The sequence below is a fragment of the Trichechus manatus genome, unplaced genomic scaffold (genome assembly GCF_000243295.1).
Source record: "Trichechus manatus latirostris isolate Lorelei unplaced genomic scaffold, TriManLat1.0 scaffold00196, whole genome shotgun sequence".
NCBI classification, from domain to species: domain Eukaryota; kingdom Metazoa; phylum Chordata; class Mammalia; order Sirenia; family Trichechidae; genus Trichechus; species Trichechus manatus.
The window spans coordinates 3,825,488-3,850,096 of record NW_004444132.1 but is presented as its reverse complement, the minus strand read 5'-3'; the positions used below and the strand labels follow the sequence as shown (position 1 = coordinate 3,850,096).

General features: G+C 35.6%; 1 protein-coding gene across 1 annotated transcript in view; it reads left to right on the top strand.

Moving 5' to 3' along the window:
- The window catches only part of MDGA2 (MAM domain containing glycosylphosphatidylinositol anchor 2), a 560,321-nt gene that overhangs the window by 405,100 nt on the left and 130,612 nt on the right, over positions 1–24,609 (top strand). Inside the window, exon 9 of the mRNA XM_004387883.3 lies at positions 23,631–23,900. Coding sequence (XP_004387940.1) covers positions 23,631–23,900 — 270 coding nt within the window. The remainder of the gene's footprint in view (positions 1–23,630; positions 23,901–24,609) is intronic.

Genomic DNA, 24,609 nt, shown 5'->3' with positions numbered 1-24,609 from the left:
AAGGGGTCTGTTCTGAAATAGGTCTTACTCCTACCAGCAAAATCATTATGGAACATGAATTTCAATCCTACCTGAGATAAGACAGGTAAACTGATCTTCTTGAAGTTTCTCAAAAGTCTGCTCCATCTGTCCCTCTCTTAGCTTACATATGGCATTCCTGCTAGCATGTATGAAAGCTACACCTGTCCATTCTATTCATTAGCATGTAGTTTTCAATGAGTCCAGCTGCCACGCTTTAGCTTTTCCCTACCCATAATATGACAACCGTAGTGTCAAGCTGCTAGGTCGGCTTTTTTGAGAGCTGAAGCACTGCTGTCGCTACACACAGCATCAGCAGCCTTTCTGTCAGCCAACATGTCAGAATCTACCTTTGTATGCCTGGGCTTGCGGTTTCTATTAAGTTGCTTATGTTCCAGTTGGACTTTATGGCAGCAGCTGTCTGAGTTATAGAGCCAGACTAATGCTTCTTTTACTTAATTTTTCCAATCCATTCCCTAAGGTGTATATAAATTCTCAATAATTCTGCTTTTTTTTATTTTGCTCTATTTTTCTATTCCTATTCTTCATAATTTATGGAATAATCGTCATAATTTTCCCTTTTTACTCTGAAGGTACAACAATAACATATAGAAAGAGGAAACAAAGACAAACCTTCTCCCTCATTCTTATATGGGCTTTGCTAACTAGTGGCATCTTAAGAAGCCGTGTCCACTGTTACAGTGAAACCAAAAAAACCCAAACCCATTGCCATTGAGTTAATTCCAACTCATAGTGACCCTATAGGACAGAATAGAACTGCCCTGTAGGGTTTCCAAGGAGCTGCTTGTGGATTCGAACTGCCGACTTTTTGGTTAGCAGCCAAACTCTTAACCACTGCGCCACCAGGGCTCCTACTATTACAGTAGTAGGGAGAATATGCTGGAATAATTTGAAATGTACTCTTTCTTGAAGAGACTTACTAAATACCATGTAAGGCCAAAGTTTGGTGGAGTTACAGTAGGTCAGTATACATGCTTTATAATGGAAAAATAACTTGTCTGTACCCGTTTCCGTGTTTATATTGCAATTTACTCTTTGTATGCATCTGTCAGTTTGTCGTACTTCAAAGGCTTGTGTGTTGCTGTGATGCTGGAAGCTATACCACCGGTATTCGAATAACAGCAGGGTTACCCATGGTGGACAGGTTTCAGCTGAGCTTCCAGACTAAGACAGACTAGGAAGAAGGACCCGGCGGTCTACTACTGAAAAAAATTATCCAGTGAAAACCTTATGAATAGCAGTGGAACATTGTCTGATTTAGTGCCAGAAGATGAGCCCCTCAGTTTGGAAGGCACTCAAAAGATGATGGGGAAGAGCTGCCTCCTCAAAGTAGAGTTGACCTTAATGATATGGATGGAGTCAAGTTTTTGGGACATTTATTTGCTGATGTGTCATGACTCAAAATGAGAAGAAACAGCTGCAAACATCCATTAATAATGGGAACCTGGAATGTATGAAGTATGAATCTAAGAAAATTGGAAATCGTCAAAAATGAAATGAATGCTTTAAGATCAATATCCTAGGCATTAGTGAACTGAAATGGACTGGTATTGATCATTGTGAATCAGACAGTCATATGGTTTACTATGCCAGGAAAGACAACTTGAAGACGAATGGCATTGCATTCATAGTCAAAAAGAACATTTCTAGATCTATCCTGAAGTACAATGCTGTAACAGGGTAATATCCATGTGCCCACAAGGAAGACCAGTTAATATAACTATTATTCTAATTTACGCACCAACTACTAAGGCCAAAGATGAAGAAATTGAAGATTTTTACCAGCTTCTGCAGTCTGAAATTGATCAAACATACAATCAGGATACATTGATAATTACTGGTGATTGGATCGTGAAAGTTGGAAACAAAGAAGGATTAGTAGTTGGAAAATATGGCCTTGGTGACAGAAATGATACCAGAGATTGCATGATTGAATTTTGCAGGACCAAAGACTTCCTCATTGCAAATACCTTTTTTTCACCAACATAAATGGCAACTATACCCATGGACCTTGCCAGATGGAATACACAGGAATCAAATCAACTACATCTATGGAAAGAGACTATGGAAAAGCTCAATATTATCAGTCAGAACAAGGCCAGGGGCCAACTGTGGATCAGACCATCAGTTACTCATATGCAAGTTCAAGTTGAAACTGAAGAAAATTAGAACAAGTCCACAAGAGCCAAAGTAAGACCCTGGGTATATCTTACCTAAATTTACAGACCATCTTAAGAATAGATTTGATGCGTTGAACACTGACCAAAGACCAGATGAGTTGTGGAATGACATCAAGGACATCATACATGAAGAAAGCAAGAGGACATTAAAAAGAAAGAAAAGACCTAAATCGGTGTCAGAAGAGACTCTGAAACTTGCTCTTAAATGTCAAGTGCTAAAGCAAAAGGAAGAAATGATGAAGTAAAAGAGCTAAACAGAAGATTTAAAAGAGTGGCTCAAGAAGACAAAGTAAAGTATTATGATGACATGTGCAAAGAGCTGGAGATAGAAAACCAAAAGGGAAGAACACACTTAGCATGCGAACACATGCATGCAAAAGCTAGACAGTGAATAAGGAAGATGGAAGAACTGACGCCTTTGAATTGTGGTGTTGGCAAAGAATATTGAATATACCATGGACTGCCAAAAGAACGAACAAATCCGTCTTGGAAGAAGTACAACCAGAATGCTCCTTAAAAGCAAGGATGGCGAAACTACATCTCACATACTTTGGAGATGTTATCAGGAAGGATCAGTCCCTGGAGAAGGACGTCGTGCTTGGTAAAGTAGAGGGTCAGTGAAAAAGAGGAAGACCCGCAACGAGATGGATTGACACAGTGGCTGCAATAATGGGCTCAAGCATAGCAACAGTTGTGAGGATGGCACAGGACCGGGCAGTGTTTCGTTCTGTTGTGCATAGGGTTGCTATGAGTCAGAACCGACTTGACAGCACCTAACAACAACAACAACATTCTTATTTGGACCTGCTCTTCCGAACTTTCTCCTTTCTCTTATGCTAATACTGTCTTCATGCTGAAATTGTATATTGCACTGAGAGACTAGGAAGTGAGAATTGTGAATGAAAGAATAGGAGTAAGTGAGAGAAAAACTGGTAGCACAATAAAAAGTAAGAATAAGATGAATAAGCATGAGGAAATTCAAGGTGGTGGATAGATCCAATATGTGGGTAGAAGGTGGTATGATGCCCAGAGAGCAGAATGCCTTATTGATAGTGAACTCTTTAGTTTGTTCTCCCTCATATTCCTCCATGTCCTTCTATTTTATGATTGTGACCTGAGGAAAAGGGCTGAAGGAGAGAACAGGTGCTTAGAGTAAGACAAGATTCTATGAATATTTAAATGAGTGAGTTTATTGATTTGAGGTACGAGGATACTTAACTAGCATTCTGTAAATGCTTTGATATCCCTTTGATGCCACTTTACATTATAATACTTATTTTTAAAACTTTTATTTTTCTTTCTGTTTTTCCTTTCAAAATCAGTTTTGAACAAATATGGTTTGTCTTTATTTGTGGTTATCATAACCTACTTCCTTCTGTTTTTTTACCCTTGATATCTGCCTTTTTACTGCCTATAATACTATATCGACAGTACTTTTCTCTGAAGGACTATGAAGCATATTCTTCCATGAGTAATGGGCTCCCTTAAACAATTAACTGTGCGACCAGATGGCCAACAGTTACCCAAAAGCAAAGATGAAAAGGCAAGAAGGAGAAAAGAAGCTAGATCAATGGGAATAGAACAAACAGAATGGAAATAATGAGAATGCTGACACATTGTAAAAATTATAACCAATGTCATGGAACAATTTATATAAAAATTACTAAAAGGGAACCTAATTTGCTATGTAAACTTTCACCTAACACACAATTTAAAAAAAAAAAAATTTGTAAGCGTATTCTTGGTCAGATTTTCCCAGAGAGTTGGTTGAAATATTGTAAGAAACTTCAAGAAATCCAATAGGTGGTTTATTGAACAGATTCAGCCTGACTTCTACTTTTAAAATGGAGACCGTCTTCTCAGGCTTCTTTTCTAATCCATCTCCATCTCCATGATTTACTTCAGCTCCCAGATAATCCCAGAGTTGCACATTTTCACTTTCTGCCTGCTCTGGTCTCCACTGTGTTGTTTTCTGAATTATGTTCTCTACTCTCTATTATTATTAATGTATAACATATTAACTTAGTAATACTAGTTTTAGTAGTATTATTCATATTTACTTTTACTATAAGGTACTATAGTCTGTATTCTGAATAATTGTAGGATACTTCTACAGTAAATTAAAACACACACACACAAACACCCCCCAGCAAGAGCATTAAATCCCAGCACCCTTAGCATACATATTTCCTTTTACCTTATCAGCCCTTGTTTATCCAAGAGAAAAGGGTATCTCTCTTAAATCACCCCATGGTTCCTGGCAAAGAATAATTCTTGTGGATAACATGAATAAGTACTGGATAAAATGACAATATCTACCTCAGACATGTTTACATCAAATTCTCAGTTACATCTTGGCAGAGTTGATCACAAAACTATTTTGTGATATTGCCCCAATAGTAATTAAGGGGACTGATTTACATGGACTAACACATTAACAATGAGAAACCCAGCTTTTTCCTAAAGATTCTCCTTGGGCACAATTGTACCCTAATCATTTACTTTAGAGAACTGTCATTTGAGAATGATAGTTCAGATAAGCTTCCTCTCAATACGTTTCTTAACATAGGTTGAGATAAATGCAGACTCTCTGTCAGATATCTTAGTGTTTTGCTATCATGAACTACTACAGATAGAGAGAGGAGAGAGACAGATAGATGATAGATAAGCAAAACAGACTTGTGAGTATCACTATAATGGCTTAAATTGAACTAGGGCCACTTTGAGTAAATTTGAGAAGTTGCCTTTCAGAGTTTTAAAGTCCTTATCCCCGAATGGTCCTGAAAATCAATAAGCATTCTTAACCAAAGCTTCTAAGTAAGTTTTGATAGAAAAATCAGATATACTTGATAGATTATGCTAAGAAGCATAGAATAATTTACTCATTTCTACTGATTTCAATAATTAAATCAGTCCTAGGCAATCAGATGTAGCTTACTACTGATGCTTCGGGAAAATTTGCCAGTGTGTTGACGAGACGACTAAGACAGCATGCTAAACCCCTAGTTGCTTCTTTTGGGTAGATAACTTCTGTTTAACCCTTAATTTCCTTAAGAATTTTCTCTTTTGAAAATTCCCTCAGTAGCCTGTTTAAGACTATCTGGGATTAGCTATGTTGGTTTTTTTTTTTTTTTTTGGATCCAACAAAGTTAATCATGAATTTAATCACCCTGTAAATGAAGATCAGGAACAAATTCTAGTATCAATATTTTCAGGGAAGATGGTCAGACATATTCTGGGATCAGTGTTAACAGATGCTCAGGTTGTCGGCCTTCAATATTGTTGTTCTATTTCATGTGGTCATTAGTGTCAAGCAAAGCATCTCAGTGGTTCATAATTAAAATAAGAGTTTAACCTGAGAAAGAATCCCTAAAGAGGCTTTGCTGGTACAAGTAATAAAGGCACAGATGTAAAGGTAGCTGATAAAACTGCTTCTGTACCCATTTGTGCATATTTGAGTTCAGTATGGGACACTGTTCTTGAATGGAAAGCTATTGATAATCTCTATGCCATCTGTTATTTTGTGTCTGTGCCAAGCGCTAACACCATAAAGGTAAAAAGGGTTTGCAGGAGCTGTAGTGTATTAATATGTACTCGGAGTCTGATATTCTAGCAAGTGTCCTCAAGCTGTCAAGGCTAATAAAACGGTGGCACTTTTCAGTAGGCAGAAATAGTACTCAGAGGATGGCTGTCTCTTGATGAATCACAAGAAGGCTCGAAATCTTTTTTATTTTTTTCCGTTCTTTTTCTAGAGCAAGTATCCCAGTCGCAGACAGGTAATGGTAACTCTGGATAAGATAACTAGCAGCGGTATTAAAGCAGGAGCATAAGTTGATAAGGTCTGTTATGTTGTTAGGTGCCATCAAGTTGATTTTCAATTCAAAGTGACCCCGTGTGACAGAGTAGAACTGCCCCGTTGGGTTTTCTAGACTGTAATCTTTAGAGGAGCAGATCTTCAGGTCTTTACTATGTGAAGCCTCTGAGTGGGTTACAACTGCCAACCTTTTGGTTAGCAGCCAAGCGCTGAACCATTGTGCCACCAGGCTTCCTAAGGTCTGTTATGTTGTTGTATGCCCTCAATTCTGACTCATAGCGACCCTATAGCACACAGTAGAACTGCCGCATAGGGTATCCTAGGTTGTAATCTTTGTAGGAGCATATTGCCATGTCTTTTCTTCCGCTGAGCAGCTGGTGGGTTCCAATTGCTGACCTTTTGGTTAGCAGCTGAGCACTGAGCCATTGTGCCACCAGAGCTCCTTAAGGTCGGTTATACTTACATCAAAGACTTTTTCACTTGAATATCTGATTACCGAAATTACGTAAAGGCCTCTGAGATGTTCTTTGATTTCATCCTATGTTAATTTCATGATCAATATATGGTACTACCTCCAGAAATATTGAAAGTAGATTCGCTAATGCCCAATTCTTTGTTAGCTCCACAATATACCTTTCCAGTGAAAGTTTGCTCATTTGTCAGGGTAGATGCCAAGTTCCACTGCTTAACTTTGAGAGTGGATTTTTTCCACTGTGATCTGGTTTTCTTGATAATTGGATAGTATACTTGTTGCAACCACATGTTATTTTGGATAGCTGTAAATTAGGCAGAGGGTGAGTGGACCCTCAAGAAAACATCCCTTTGTCCAAAAAATTCTCTAGCCTACCTAACCATAATGTAAATCACTGTGGCACTTATCTATAAGAATTAAAAAGAAGTAAAAGGTTAGCAGGAACTCAAATAGGAGAAAGCAAAGTACTGATTTTCCAATTTAGCATTCCATGGCATCTAAAAAACATAAATGTATAATTACATATACATGCATAATCATTTATGGTCAGTTTAATTTTTTTCAATGAATTTCTACTGAGAAACACTTGTATTGAAAGAAACCGTACAAGTTCCTTAAACAAGTCAAGGAAATTAATAGAAAATAAGGTTGATCAATAAATTATTCCCTGCCTTAGTACTATACCTTATTTTTTTATTACTTCTTTCTTACTATTTTATTTTATTTAATCTTGATAAGAATTTTTTTCACATTTTCTGTCATTTAATCTTCATAAGAACTCATTAATATACACAGGCAAAATCTATGTCTAAAATTCACATATTAAAGAGCGGGAAACTGAATTCAAGGGAAAGTCAGTGGCTTTTTCCCAGTCAGCTAACCCATCAGGAGAATTCTGGTTCCGTATCTGTAGTTCTTTACACTCTATTCTTCTCTTGTTCTTTTGTAATACTTCTGAGAAGGGCCCAAAAGGAAAAAAAAAATGAATGTAGAAGAATATAAATAAATGACTGAATAATTAAAGAACAATTCTTAGTTAAAATAAGATTTGAAGAGAAATTCTGCAAATGCCTACATAGAGATTTCAGTATTAACTATAATTTAGAATTACTATTATTAGGTCTAAAGTTTTCCCAGGAAGTTAGGTGCTAGGAATGAAAAAAGTAAAATTCCAGTGTGTATAAATTGTATGCTTATTTTTTAGCTAGATAATAGAAGTAATTGCTAGTTCTTCTGCAAGTTGACAAGTGCAACTATTTATATCTCACAGTATTTTGATATGGTTGCTAGAGCAAATCTACTTCAATAGTTAAGGAAAAACTGTAGTGTTATAAGTCAGCGATGTAAGATTTTACTGGTGAATTGATGGACTAGGTAAGTATTCTTGAAAAATACGATGGAGAGAGCTGGATACAAGTACCCGCTGGAAACTTGTCTTGGCTGTGCAAAATGGGCATTGATTCTCCAGTTATAGATGTGTGAGTAGGAAGAATTTATTTTCTATGTGGAAATATTTTGAGAGTTTAGATTGAGTATATTTTGTATATTTGTGATAAATAAAAGCATTTTTACTCTACATTCTTAAAGATTCTCCCATATACAGAAAAGGGAGCAAACACAGCAGAAAATATATTTCATGTTGCATTCATAAGCCTTCTCTGAAGCCTGTGCAGATGTTTTTGTTGTTACGTGCCATAAAGTCAGTTCCAACTCATAGCAACCCTATGTACAACAAAAAGAAACACTGCCCGGTCCTGCACCATCCTTACAATCATTGCTATGTTTGAGCCCATTGTTGCAACCATTGTGGCAATCCATTTCATTGAGGGTCTTCCTGTTTTTCACTAACCGTTTACTTTACCAAGCATGATGGCCTTCTCCAGGGATCGGTCCCTCCTGTTCGTGAGAGGAGCTCTCACCATCTTTGCTTCTAAGGAGTATTCTGGCTGTACATTTTCCAAAACAGATTAGTTAGTTCTTCTGGCAGTCCATGGTATCTTCAATATTCTTCACCAACACCATAATTCAAAGGCATCAATTCCTCTTCAGTGTTCCTCATTCATTGTCCAGCTTTCGAACGCATATGAGGCGACTGAAAAATATGGCTTGGGTCAGGCTCACCTTAGTGCTTGAAGTGACATCTTTGCTTTTCAACACTTTAAAGAGGTCTTTTACAGCAGATTTGCTCAGTGCAATATGTCGTTTGATTTCTTGACTGCTGCTTCCATGGGTGTTCATTGTGAATTCAAGTAAAATGAAATCCTTGACAACTTCAATCTTTGATCAGTTTATCATGATGTTGCTTATTGGTCCAGTTGTGAGGAATTTTGTTTTCTTTATGTTGAGGTGTAATCCATACTGAAGGCTGTAGTCTTTGATCTTTATAAGTGCTTCAAGTCATACTGCAGGTTGATAATGAGACTTCCTGCATTCCTGATGCCACAGTCTTCTTCATGTAGCCCAGCTTCTCAGATTATTTGCTCAGTATACAGATTAAATAAGTATGGTGAAAGGTTACAACCCTGACACACACCTGCCCTGATTTTAAACCACACAACATCCCCTTGTTCTGTTCAAATGACTGCCTCTTGGTCTATGTACAGGTTCTGCATGAACACAGTTAAGTGTTCTGGAATTCCCATCCTTCTTAATGTTATCCACAATTTGTTATGATCCACACAGTCAAATGCCTTTATATAGTCAATAAAACACAGGTAAACATCTTTCTGGTATCCTCTGCTTTCAGACAAGATCCATCTGACATCAGCAATGATATTCCTCATTGACAAATAAATACTAACCAAGACACTTTAAGAAATCGTGAGGAAGTAAAGAAATTCACCAAAAAATTTATTAGAAATAGAAAAGTTAATTTAAAAATGGAAATAGGATTTTCACTGAATAGATTCTTTCCTAGTTAACACTTCCCTGGAGATTATAGTTCCCAATTTATTTCCCTGCTGCATTTTGAGGAGTTGGAAATTCATGTCAGACATATGAAATACCAGGAAAATGGAATACTGTATATAGTTTGCCGTGTTTGATATTATAAGTAAAGAAGAAAGACTGAGTTTATAAGGGATAGTAGGTAGGCTGGCAATTGGAAGTTAGAGATGTAATTTGAGACATCTTAGTGGGATCATGCAAATATATTGACATAACATTATTAGAGTAATATATCTACATTTTGTTACTAATATATTTATATAATTATATTTACACTTATTAATATTACTAATATACTATTAAATTCTGTGTAGTTGATAAATTAATATAAAAACTAATTTTACTGAGCATCATTCTGGATATTGTCAAGGTAGCAGTTTATTGGCTAAAGAAAAGAACTAATCAAATTTCGCATGACTCCCCACACCCCGTTTTGAATGACACAGGCAAGAAATATAATTTTAATGAAGAGCTGTGGCAATGCTGAAATGATTCTCTTTCAGTGTATTGAGTGCCGAAAGACTGCAGCTTTTGAAGCTTTTGAGCACATTAAAAAACAGTTGCTGTCAAGTCAAGTCCAACTCATGGGACCTCACAGATGTCAGAGTAAAACTGTGATCCATATGATTTTCAGTGGCTGGTTTTTCAGAAGTTGATTGCAAGCCTTTCTTTAGAGGGCTCACTGGTTGGAATGGAACCACCAACCTTTCAGTTAGCAGCTGATGGCTTAACTGTTCACACCACCAAGGGACTCTTTTGTAATTCTCCTCATTGAGCACACTGTTATTCTTTAAAACAAGGTGTGCATCGTGGAAATATTGAAACAAATTCCTACAAATCAAGGGGAGAATGAGTTTTGTAGGAAACTCATTCCTACAAAACAAAGAGTGCTAACATGTGTGACATTTAATTTTTAATCACCAAAGGCACTTGGGAATATCTCAACTTTTGGTAAGAATGTTTTGATATTGCTCTGCTGGAAGATTCTTTGAATGGAGCACCTGTTTTTATGGTATGTTATATTCTGTACTGAAGAGAATAAAGGTGAGAAGTACCAAGATTTTGCAGCATCTAAATTTGATGAAACATTCAAGAGAATCATAAATAGAAGAAAATTATTTTGCAAATTTTGTCTTGTAAAAATAAAGTGAAAGCAAAAGGCAGTAAGCATATCTGGGCTGAAATATTTACACCTTTCAATTAAAAAAAAACCCAACAACTGAGAGTATTATTCATTTGGCAAAAATTGTTCTGACCTTTCCAGGAAACCCATTATATTTAAAGAGATTATTTTCTTATTTGAAAACTTCAGTCTTACAGAGAAGACACAATTGAAAATTTTATTAATTTGAAATATATAAATTATAAAATGCCACTGTGAAGGTTATAGGAAATTTTATTTAAAAATTAAAAATAACATGACCCTATTGGGACAAATACATTCTTCAGAAAAATATCAGTGTCATGGTATGACAGAAAGATTTAGCTAAGAAACTGAACAAAGTATATAAATATATATAAAAAACAATTTACTTTATGCTTAATAGTTCTTTAGTTAATAATAATGTTTCTTTATGAATGTACATGGATATATGCTATTTTTAATTTAAAAATGATTTTCCTTTAAATAGTTTTTTAAAACAACTATTTTGTAGCTCCATCAATATTTTAAAACTACTTTTTTAAAATTAGTTAACAATATCATTAAAAGATTATATAATTTTAATAATTTAGGGACCTCTGTACAAGGTTTAGAAGATTAATAATATGGTCATTCTACTTGTCTTTTCACAATTACCCTTGTCTCTCATGATGTCTTGTATTAAGGTAACTTATATATGCATCTTATCAACTGAGGAAAATTGCAAAGTTCTTGATAGAAGGAGCTGTGTATGATATAACTCTGAAGTAAAATGCTCAAAAGAGGATTTACCATCTAGTAGATGCTTGAATTCTTCTGAATGAATGACTGAATGCATGGTTCTATACATATCACTTATTACTCAACTTCTGAAACTCTGTGCTTGACTGAAATGGTGTCTTCCTATCATTGCCAAAAGTGTGGTTTAGTTTGTCACCTGTCTGTTTTTGTTAATAGAATCATTCACTTTTGTAATCAGTCCCAATCTTTCAGTTAACTAAAGCCCAGATATTTTCAGTAAAAAATGTATACAAAGGAACAGTACAATACCCAGATTTTCAGTCCCTGCCCCTTTTCACAGAAAATGCTACTTTCCTACAATTTTCCCTGCCCTCTTCTCTCTGTGTGCTCAAAAGATCCTTCAAAAAGTAGCTCATGAAAATTTAGATTATGCTACTCCACAGTGATGCTTTCTTCTTGTGAAAACTTCAAGCTCTGATACTTTTTATCATTCATTTAACACCTATTAAACTTATCCATTATATTGTTTAAATGTTCATATATTTATGTCTTACGTTCACCACTAGACTATCATCTCCATGAAGATAGTGATTTTGTATCGTCACAATGACCAACATACATATTTGTACGCAGTAAAAAACCCATTGCTGTCGATTCCGTTTCAACTCATAGAGACCCTATAGAATGGAGTAGACTGCTCTATAGGGTTTCCAAGGCTGTAAATCTTTACAAAAGCAGACTGCCACATCTTTCTACTGGAGAGCTGCTGGTGGGTTTGAGCCACTGACCTTTAAGTTGGCAGCCAGGCATTTAACCACTGCTCCACTAGGACTCCTACTTACAGGGTCACTGTAAGTCAGAATTGATTTGACAGCAAAACAACAACAGACACTCAAAAATATATCTAACTTATGTTTTTTTATTTTTTATGTGCTAATCCAGACTTTTAAAGTTTCTGAAGGGGCCGAAACGATGTCTTACAAGTGCTCCACAAAATACCTCATCTCAATGGATAATTACTTATTAACATAAATATGCGCTGTTCTTCAAGGAAAAATAATAGAGGTTGTTTAAACTCGGGGATGGTGAAAACTTTTTAGAATTTGAAATATACACGTTTTACAAAGTTAAAATCTTGTACATTAACACAACTGTGTTTACATGTACAGTCAATGCATCTATATACAGAAAGTCTAAGAACAGACCTGTTTTGCAAACTCAGTATGTAAGATAAATATAGAGTCACCAAAAATACATCTCAAAATGTGTGAGTGGAAATATAAATATTATCTTATATCTCTGAGTCATTCTTCAGAAAAGATTTAGCAAATCTTAATAGGGCTTCTGCAGTATTTTCTATGACTTGCCAGAGGCAATGAAAACAGTTCTTCCTCAGTTACCAGCAGCAATTAATCTCAAAACCCAGAACTTCAGATTTACAGTTGTAAAAGAATACAGAAGAATTTACAGCACATTTAAGGTATTTTGCTGCTCTGTCACTACCTTTATATGAAATGTCGTAAAAAGAAAATTAAGAAACCAATTGCCAGCAAGTTGATTCCAACTCATGGTGACCTAATGTGTGCAGAGTAGAACTATGCTCCTTAAGATTTTCATTGGATGATTTTTGGAAGTAGATCACCAGGCTTTTCTTCCAAGGCACCTCTGGGTGGACTTGAACCTCCATGTTCAGCTAGCAGTTGAGCATGTTAACCTTTTGCACCACCTTTGGACTCCATAGTAAAAATACATGTTGGTTTACCAGGTAGTTATTGACTGTTATATCCTGAGAGCATCTACTGTAGGAGGGTCATGTAATAAAGATCAACAGCATAAGAGAAGGCTGCCTACATCACTACTCAGATCGCTCATTTCTACACAAACCTATTTAATATACTGTTTTCCTTTTAGCATATGGTTAAACACTGTTCTTAAATTATAATAAATGGTAAAACCATTTTTTGAAGCTTAAATTAAGGTGATATATTAATTTAACTATTCTCTGTATATGAGTGGTTCTTAATATTTTTTCATCTTAGTGTTCTTCTTTATAATAAGGCAAAATAGTAAATAAAAACAGTATAAACATTATACTTGATGTGACGCAATTTAAAATCACTGGAATTAATATTTTGTTTTCTTTTTCATTTTATTTGCATTAAAAAAATTTTATTTTATACATGAATCAATTGGTGTTTTAAATACTTACTTGGGTGATTCAGAGATGGTTTATTCTTTACATTCTCTTAGATACAGAAACAGTCTATCTACGTAATACCAAAAAAAATCTCGTTGTCATTGAGTCGGTTCCAACTCATAGCAACCCTATAGGACAGAGTAGAATTGCCCCATAGAGTTTCCAAGGCTGTAAATCTTTATGGAAGCAGACTGCCACATCTTTCTCCTCCAGAGTGGCTAGTGGGTTCGAATTTCTGATCTTTCAGTTAGCAGCCCAGTGTTTAAGCACTGTACTACCAGGGCTCCTTAGCTAAGTAATATATAATATATAACAATCTTATGAAGCAAAGCTTCCGTAGAAGGTTTAAGAGTACTGAGTATATTATCATTTTTGTTAGAAGGAAGTAATTTCAATGGTTCTGTATATTATTCTTCACGTGCATACCTTCCATAATACAAATGTGTAAATATTTTCAATCACATTACAATTTAATAACATTGTGCCAAAATGCTATACTGCTGAGAACATTATTTGAGATATGAAGTACACTATTACCAACAATCTCAAAATGTTATGTAGAGAAAGGTAAGAACTAATTTTATAAATTGTATCGCCAAATCTTTGGGGTTACTTTTCTGCCAACAAATGTTGTAGATTATTTTTAAACTACATTTTGGTATACATATAGCTAAGTTCTTAGGTAGACTCACATTATGTAAAAGACCGATTTATAGTTTGCTCTTGATACTGCTTCCTCATCTGCGATGTGGAAACAGCAGGGACTTTGAAGTCTGTGGCTTTGGATTTGGGTCTGGAATCTGTACTTGCAAGATGTGGGATGCCTTGAGAATGAACTCTTAGATTTCTTTTCCTTTCTATAAAATGGAGATAATGATATATGCTTCACAAGCTTGTTGTGAGATACGAATGAGGTAATAGGTATTGTGCTAGCACAATCATACAGAGTAGATTATCCCTTAAAATATTAGCTGTCTCAATCTACTTTTCTTCTATAAACATTTAGCTTGAACCTAAGAATTTTTCAACATCATGTTTCAAGTGAATCCTTTTTCATATCTTTTCCTACTTAATAAATTGGACTTAGTTTAAAACATGATTAGCAATCGGTTGTTGCCTTATATGAAATCATACTGCTTGTTCTTATTAAACTGAGATACATTGATTAAGATATTATCTCTGTTCAGAGATTGTAAGCTCCATGTTAGCAGGAACTGTTTCTTATAACTTTTATTTTTTTAAATCTTCTAGTGCATCATCTTGTAGCCAGCAAGAATTCCCTAAATATTTATATTGCTTTATTGATGCACATAAAATAGGCATCTTTGGAACCTGATTTATATCATAACACATTATTAGAGAAGCCACATGGTAGAGCTTAAAGTACAGACATGCTGAAGATATATTAGCCTAGGTTCAAATATGTTTAGTGTTCTTCTGTTGCTATAGACAAGTTACTCACGTTCATCTCATTGAACTTCAGTTTTCTTACCATTAAAATGGACAGAATCAAAGATCATGCAGGAGAGAAAGAGAGGGTGCCATATGCTAGATGTAGTTATTTCACTATTTTTAGCAGACAGTGGAAAAATTTAACTTGCTGACTTAATGATGCCAATACCTGTATAATAGATTTTGTGGTCATTAGAGCACAATTTCCTAGATATCTTTAAACTCAGCGGAGAGGAGAGGAGTGTTTTATTGAGCAGGCATTTGGCTTGAGAAGAAATGACTTGAGAAGAAACAATGCTAATGTATGCATGTTTAAGAGTGTCCCTTCTGAAGACCAAAATAATTAGAATCATGTTGTTGTTGTTGTTAGGTGCTGTTGAGTCGGTTCCAACTCATAGCCACCCTGTGTACAACAGAACAAAACACTGCCCAGTGCTGCATCATCCTCACCATCATTGCTATGTCTGAGCTGATCATTGCAGCCTCTGTGTCAATCCATCTCGTTGAGCATCTTCCTCTTTTTCACTGACCCTCCACCCTACCAAGCATGATGTCCTTCTCCAGGGACTGGTCCCTTCTAATAACATGTTCAAAGTACATGAGATGAAGTCTTACTATCCTTGCTTCTAAGGAGTATTCTGGCTGTACTTCTTCCAAGACAGATTTGTTCGTTCTTTTGGCCATCTGTGGTATATTCAATATTCTTCCTCAACAAAATAATTCAAAGGCATCAATTTTTCTTTGGTCTTCCTTATTAATTATCCAGCTTTCACATGCATATGAGGTGATTGAAAATACCATGGCTTGGGTCAGGCACATGTCCATGATGTATTGCACGAGTCCCTGGGCACATGGTGCCACTGAGCAATTTCTGTTAACCCAGAACGGCACAACATTCTTCCTCAAGCATGGTAATGTGTGACTTAAAAGATTAATGAGCTTGACTTTTATTTTTGAACTGATATTATGGTAAAGTTATCCAAAAGAGGGTCATCAGATGTTTGGACAGGAGTGCAATTTCAGGGCTTGCCATAGACGCCTTTTTCCGTAGACAAGCCACTGGCAGTACCAGGTTAATAGAAACTACTCAGTGGCTCCATGCAGCCAGGGCCAGTGCAATACCTGTCGTAGCTGCCGTACCCTAGTTACGCCTCCTGTATACCTTAGTCCTCAAAGTGACATCTTTACTTTTTAATACTTTAAATAGATCTTTTACAGCAGATTTGCCTAGTGCAATACATCATTTGATTTCTTGATGGCTGCTCCCATGGGTGTTGATTGTGGATCTGGGTAAAATGAAATCCTTTACAACTTCAACATTTTCTCCATTTATCATGAGATTGTTTACTAGGATAATTGTTACACCAAAGTCCCCTAAATAGGTGGATATTTTCCTCTTTTAACTGTGAATGAATTGATGACATCCCTATGCACATAAGTCCATAAGGTACAAGTCCACAAGGCTCGCACTCATACTAAGACTTAAAAATAGATTACATTAGTATTCTTCAATCTTAGTTTCAAGGCTTTTTTTAAAAATATTTAAACATCTTTTATTATTGTAATCAAGTATTGCTTCCCTTACAGTTCCAGCAGTCATCAGAATCTGGCCATTGTTTTCAATAAATAGAGGCAATTTTTCTCCATACATAATTTTGAAATAACTCATAAACTAGGCTCTAATCCTACTATTAAAAATAAACACTAGCACATATTTTTCCTATAATCTGATATTTTCATGCATTACTCTTTCCAAATAAGTTAGATAACCGTGTATGGATTTGTCCATTAGACACCCCTCTCCTTACAATTCAGAATGCTTTCCGGACATGAAAGTAGAACTAGAAAAGAATAACATCAGAAGTAATTACGAACCCTTATTTCTTAATGACTATTTCTAGCAAGATCCTTAATTATTTTAAAATGTTACCCATTTACCTACAGCTAACTTCTGCATCTATTGTCATATATATTAATATATGAGTAATACATAAATTCATTTAAATGAATTGCTACATAAACTGCAATTTGAATCTAGTTTCAAAACTGGTATCAACAATTGTTACTTTAACCTAGAAGTTTCGTTGCAGCACTTTCATGCTTTTTCCAAAGCATGATCTCAGTTTTTAACATATGCAAGTTTTAAAATTATAGATGATGATGTAGACCATCCTTTATATAAACTGATAACTTTAAATAAACCACAGGGCCAGATTTTCAAAGTCTTCTTTGAAGGAGAGAGCTAAATCATGAAACATTCATTACATTGTAATTGGAAAGAATGAAGCATAAATTGTTATTAAGAGTGCATATGCTGGTTTAAATTTTTGCCCTGCTACTTATTTAACTGTGTGATTTTACTTAACTTCTCGTCACCTCAGTGTCTTTATCTATAAAATGGATTACTGTGATGAAGAAATAATCCACGTGAATATCTTAGCATACCTAAAAAACAAACACATTGCTATCGAGTCGATTCTGACTCATAGCATACCTAGCACATAGTAAATGTCCACTGTCAGCATATATTTTATTATTAGTAGTAGTATCATCATCCTTCAGTGTATTTGTAGGGAGATAGTTTGACAAATAATTTGGTCCAAACATTTTTAATACAAATGAATAAATTTGGTATAATGTAATGGTATATGTTTAGAATCATTTCGATTAATTGAACAAAGCAAAACAAAAGTATAATTGCTTTCTCTTAAGAGCCCTCATGGCACAGTGATTAGGAGCTCAGCTACTAACCAAAAGGTCGGCAATTCGAATCCACCAGCTGCTCCTTGGAAACCCTATAGGGCAGTTCTCCTCTGTCCTATAGGGTTGCTATGAGTCGGAATCGATTCGATGGCAATGGATTTTTTTTTTTTTTTTGGAAGCAATCCTACTTAAACATTTCACACGTAAGTGGATTTTTTTCTCACAATATTTTCACTTATTTCAGTTTCTTAAACTTGAATATTTCATAATAAAGCATATTGAATAACTCATATAATGAAAAACTGATTCTATCACAATAGTGAACTCCAACTCTTTTTACACCTGAAACCTTCTTTCATCATATTCAAAGTCTGCACACTACGCCATTTAATCATAACTACAAAGGTCTATCCTTCTCACTGAGTAGTCCATAGAATGACATGTTGAGCTCATTAATAGCCCCTATGCTGAAAACTGAACCTTATATCTTGGCAGAATTTTTCCATAGACAGACTTGATTTTCACATTCTCTAGCTTTCTGTGGTTAAGGAGCCACCCCAGAATCCAAATAGTTTGGGCAGCCTTTTAATAGAGGTAATGATTGCTTTAATTTAGAGATGCCATCCAACTCAGACTCTATTATGAAAACACAGTTTGAAGAGATTTAACCCAACACTGTCAAATGTCTTCATAGACCATTAATAATTGAGTGGGCTGAATCTCCTAGGCATGGAAGAATGACACAGTCATATGTAGAGAGAGCTTTAAAAACTCACTGTTTTAAATAATCCAATATGTGAGAATACATCCAAAGTATTCTCACAGAAAATCATTCATAGAAAAAGTAAATATGTATTTTAGGATATTTCCCATTCAGGTACAATTAATTACATTTTCTACCTTTTCCATTTAAAAAGAAATTAATAATAAGAAAAATAAGTAGTTGCAAACACTTATATTTTTGTTAGACAAATACAAATATAGCTTAGGGGTAAAGGTGTGTTCATTTAAATTAGGAAAATTAATATTAATTTGTCATATGTGGCCATATTTATTCAAATGTCAAGTAACAAATATGTGGTAAGCAAATGAATGATATATTTGAACTGCCAAATAGATACAGCCAAGTACACAAGCTAGGGTTGTGGATTTTATTCATAGGAAGAATCCACAAACTTTCATTTGCTGTTTATACACTCTGACTTTTGACAAAATTCTGTAAAGACTGTGTATTTGTGCACTTGACTCCAGTATCATTAATCTTCATTCCACTTCAGCATTTCATTCCAATGACCATATCTTTGATCTTGTAATCACTGCTATTTTCTGTGCCTCTGCAATATTAAACTCTAACAAAATCCTATTTATTGAATGAAACTTGGACACCCTTTTTCTCCATGCACTTACTTTAAAGTTTTCAAATTGTTCTAGTAATTCAATCCACTGACTGTCTTTCCCCATTTGTTTCCCTTTAAATTCATTTCCTTCCCTAAGCAACTTGGATCCCATAGTCTGTTGCTTAAATTGAGCCCCTTCAATTCTCTTGTCCTTTTGTCCTTTTGCATCACCATTTACATTCTCCACTCATAATTCCAAACCGTTGGATTCGAAAGATAAAAGGTATTTGTTTTAGTAGTCTGTTGTGGTGTGGCAAACTACTTCAATACCTAGTGGTTTTAAAGAACCAACAGAAAAATACCCTCAAAACCTCCACTGTAAGTATCATATGTTATAAAAACAATTATTTTTTAAAAGAAAGAAAATACATGCTTGACAACGTCTGCAGGTAACAGGAAAGTATAAAAAAGTAACATAATCAGTTTACAAAAGAACTATATAGATCATTTATAAATAAAAACTACATTATTGGAATTAAAGAATGAGTTAAGATTAAGCAGAACTGGAGAAAGAATTAATGAACTGAAAAGGATCATGAAGTGAGGATAGAAAAAAGGGAACAGAGTTGGTTTTTGAAAAGCTAATGGCTAAGATTTTTTCCAAAAATTCCTCATATAAATGATACCAACTTTAAATCAATAGATTTAAGAAGCTCAAGAAGTCCCAAACATATAAAAAAGAAATCTGCACCTAAAAACATTATCTCAAAGCCAAAGTGCTCGTAAAAGAAGCCAAACACCAAAGCCAAATCCACTGCCGTCAAGCTGACTCTGACTCATAGTGATCCCATAGGGTTTCCAAGGCTGTAAATCTTTATGGAAGCAGACTGCCACATCTTTCTCTCAAGGAGCAGCTGGTGTGTTTGAACCGCCAACCTTTCAGTTATCGGCCAGGTGCTTTAACAACTGTGCAACCAGTCACTGTGGGGTGGATACATTCCCTTCAAAATGTGAGACTTAGAGATGAACTCTCTATAGCAACAATGGCAGTCTAAAGGCAGTGAAATATTATCTTGATGTGCTGAAAAAAATACCTTCAAACCTATAATTTGACATCCAAGGAAAATATCTTTTAAGAATGAGGTTAAAAAAGTATATTTTTAGAAAATCAAGATCAGTTAATTCTCTAAAGATAATTCTAAATTATGTACCTTAGGCAAAAGAAAAGTAATCACACATATAATGTGATTATGTCTTCTATAATGAAGATGAAATAAATAAACTAGCATATGTGAGTAAATCTAAAACAAATAGTGCAAGTATAAAACTATAATAATGTCTTACTAGGTTAAAAGGAAACCCTGGTGGCATAGTGGTTAAGAGTTTGGCTGCTAACCAAAAGGTTGGCAGTTCCAATCCACCAGGCACTCCTTGGAAACCCTATGGTGTAGTTCTACTCTGTCCTATAGGGTCGCTATGAGTTGAAATCGACTTGACAGCAACGGGTTTGGGGTTTTTTTGGTAATAGGTTAAAAAAACAAAAAACAAGAGAATTGAAATCCATAACTCAGTTATGTATGTCAAGATGGGAGTGGATGGGGCAAAGTTTGCTAAGATTCTTGCATTGTCTAGGAGGATGGTAGAAATATTGATTGACGTTTTTTGGTAACTTAAGTATGCATATTGCAAGCTTTAAGATAACCAATAAAATAATAGAAACAGAGTAATTAACTTCCTGACTAGTAGCAGGAAAAGAGTTGGAATAATAATCTTCCAGTCTAAAAGAAAGTGGTCAAGGGGAAAAAGAAAACAAACCAAATAGAAAATGAAAAATAAGAATGTACATTTTTACCACAATATATCAATAGTTACAGTAAATATAAACGAACAAAATGCTAAACACTCTGCATAAAAGAAAAAGATGGACAGACTCTATTAAAAATTAGAATATAATCTTAGGCTGTTTAAAAGAGTTACATGTAAGATATAAGGATACAGAAAGTATAAAAGGATGGAAAAATATAACATTCAAATACTAACTAAATGAATGTCATGGTAGCAATATTCATGTCAGGCAAAATAGACATTTAAATAATAAAGTATTACTAGAAATAAGGTAATTCACTGGCAACATATGACAACTTTACGTTTGTATGTATTTAATAATATAGCCTCAAAATATATAAAAGTAGATAAAACTATAGGATGACATTTCAAAAAATAAATAACTACTGTCTTGGAAGAAGACAGACAGAATGCTCCTTAGAAGCAAGGATAGTGAGTCTATGTCTCACATACTTTGGACGTGTTATCAGGAGGGATCAGTCCCTGGAGAAGGGCATCATGCTTGGTAAAGTAGAGGGTCAGTGAAAAAGAGGAAGACCCTCAATGAGATGGATTGACACAGTGGCTGCAACAATGAGCTCAAGCATAACAACGATTGTGAGGATGGCACAGGACCAGGCAGTGTTTCGTTGTGTTGTACATAGGGTCGCCATGAGTCAGAACCAACTCGATGACACCTAACAACAACAACCTTATTAGAAGATTTGTAGCACACTTTTCCAAGTTAGTCCAAGTGAAATAAGTAGACAAAACAAACAAACAGTAAAGATACAGATAATTTGGACAACTCAATTATCAGACTTAACCCAGTAGACAAACTTCACACCTCAAACTCACAGAGGACAAATATTGATTATATAATGGACCATGAAGTATGTATCAACAAATTTCAGAGAATTTCAAACTTATTAAAAATTTTCCCTGACTACAATACAATTAAGCAAATCAAAAGCAAAGAGCTAATCAAATATCACCCATATGTTTAAAAATGAAGAAACACTTGTCTACCAGCGATTCGTACTGTGTGACTCACAGGTGCACAAGTTCAGCCTCCCCCCTGTACCCCCACTGCACCTCCTTTTCTTCCTCGTCTTGATCATTGACACGTGTTGTTCCCTCCATTTCCTAAGGCATCATTTGTGGTCCCACTGACGTTGCTTTAGTCCAGGCCTTTACCAATGAGTGTACCATTTTCTATACAACCAGTCTCTTCCTTCTCTAATTTATGTTCCTCATACCTGCCACAGTATTCTTTCTAAAAGGCAGATGTGCTTATGCTAATCCTTTATTTAAATTTTTTAGAAGAATCCCCACTGCCAACGGGATAAAATCCAAACTCCATGACATGACATGCAAGTATCTTTGAATGGAGTGTCTGTCTTTCTTCCTATCTTTATTTCCTCCCAACCCCTCATGCACGCTTTATGCACCAGCTGTGCTGATCCATTTGTATTTCTCTGACCATCCCCTCCTCTCTAGCCTCTACTTGCCTCTGCAAGGGATAATCCTTCTATGTGGAAGGCCTTCTCTTACTGCTTACTCATCTGACCTTTTCCTATATATATGCTGAAAGACACAACTCAAGAATCACCTTCCTTGGGATGACTTCCTGGTCAATCCTACTAGTCTTATTCACTTCTTGCTACCCTAAAAATGTTTTTCATACTTCAGTTTTATAATTTAACTATTTATATGCCTACCTTCTATGTTAGACCATAAACTATATGCGAGCAGGGTTTTTAAATTATGATTGTGTTTTTTTCTTAGGACTTAATAGAGTAAGTGCCCGAAGTGTGGTAATCCTAAAACTTCTCAGTGTCTTGCAGGAAGAACCAATGAGTAGAATTGTGCAGGTTTTATACTGCACAACTCAAGAGGGTGTTATGCGTATCTAGACAAGCATGGGATCATGTTGCCCAATGGAATCCTGAGTGGTCACACAAAATGGCCCTGACTGAACAAGTTACAATGCTATTTATTATGATGGTCAGGAGTCATTAAGAAAAGGATTATATTTTGTGTACTCTAAATTGAGTACAAAATGAGAGAAGTGTGTAACATCTTTTGGAAATCTTACCATCAAAAACAAAATGGTTAGGTACCTAATGAAGCAAGTTTTAATTATAAGAAAAAAAATAACAGTTATGCCAGCTAAACAAGCCATTTTAGTGATTTAAAAAACACCTCCAGCTGTGTAATATGTGCTAAGTTTGCTCAAGGTTTACACATTAATATTGGAAGTTGCAGACAAATAATTTCAAAAATAAATTTATATGCTTATGTGTACCTATTTTATTAATAATGAGTACTCATGAGCCCAAGGGCTGAACCTAACATGGGAATAATCAGCAGACATTGACACGAATCAACCCCGTTATCTGCTTCAAAATCTCACAACTAGTTTGGAGATACGACCTTTACTCTGCATTTCATTTCCAGAGCATCATTTGGCTGCTGACAGTATAAACCAAAGTTTCATGACTTTTTTTTTCTTGGAAGAAGTTAGAAAGAAAACATAAAGTCTGCTAGTTTCACTTGCAATTTTTTTTTAAAGCAATGAGGTTCATTCATTTCCCACTCAGAAAACTACATTTTCTAAGCCAAGCTCAAATTTCTAGACCTAAATATGTTCTCCTCCACCCACCCCTTAAACTTCTTTCCTGCTGCGGGTTGTGTTCTTAAAAATAGCATCCTACAGAGATAATAGCCATTGGTTTATGGCAAACCACATCCATTATCTTTTTTAATATCTCTTTTTTACAGATCCTCCTGCTGTGGAACCAGCGTTCTTGGAAATCCGACAAGGGCAGGACCGAAGTGTCACGATGAGCTGCCGGGTACTGAGAGCGTATCCAATCCGAGTACTGACCTATGAGTGGCGTTTGGGCAATAAATTATTACGGACTGGTCAGTTTGACTCTCAGGAGTACACAGAGTACCCGGTGAAGAGTCTTTCCAATGAAAACTACGGGGTTTATAATTGTAGCATCATAAACGAAGCTGGAGCCGGGCGATGCAGCTTTCTTGTTACAGGTAGGATTCCAAATATTTTGCTCTTTTATTTTTTATTTATGATATCTTAAGACCAAGCTATCTTTGTTGTTGTTGTGTGCCTTTGAGTCGATTCGGACTCACAGTGACCTGTCTTAATTATCTAGTGCTGCTGTAATAGAAATACCACCAGTGGATGGCTTTACCAAACATATTTATTCTCTCACAGTCTTGGAGGTTAGAAGTCCAAATTTAGGGTGCCAGTTCCAGGGGAAGGCTTTCTCTCTCTGTTGGCTCTGGGGGAAGGTCTTTGTCATCAATCACCTCCTGGTCTAGGAGCTTCTCAGTGCAGGGATGGGTTCAAAAGACAGCTCCCCTCCTGGTTCTTCTTTCTTGGTGGTAGGAGGTCCCCATGTCTCTCTACTCACTTCTCTCTTTTATATGTCAAAAGAAATTGACTCAAGATATAACCTAATCTTGTAGATTCAGTCCTGCCTCATTAACATAACTGCCTCTAATCCTGCCTCATTAACATCATAGAGGTGGAATTTACAACACACTGGAAATTCACATCAAATGACATAACGGTGGACAATCACACAATACTGGGAATCATGCCTAGCCAAGTTGACACACATTTTGGAGGGACACAATTCAATTTATAACATGATCCAATAGGACAGAGTAGAACTGCCCCATAGGGTTTCCAAGGCTGTAATCTTTACAGAGCAAAGTCTGCCACAGATTGTCA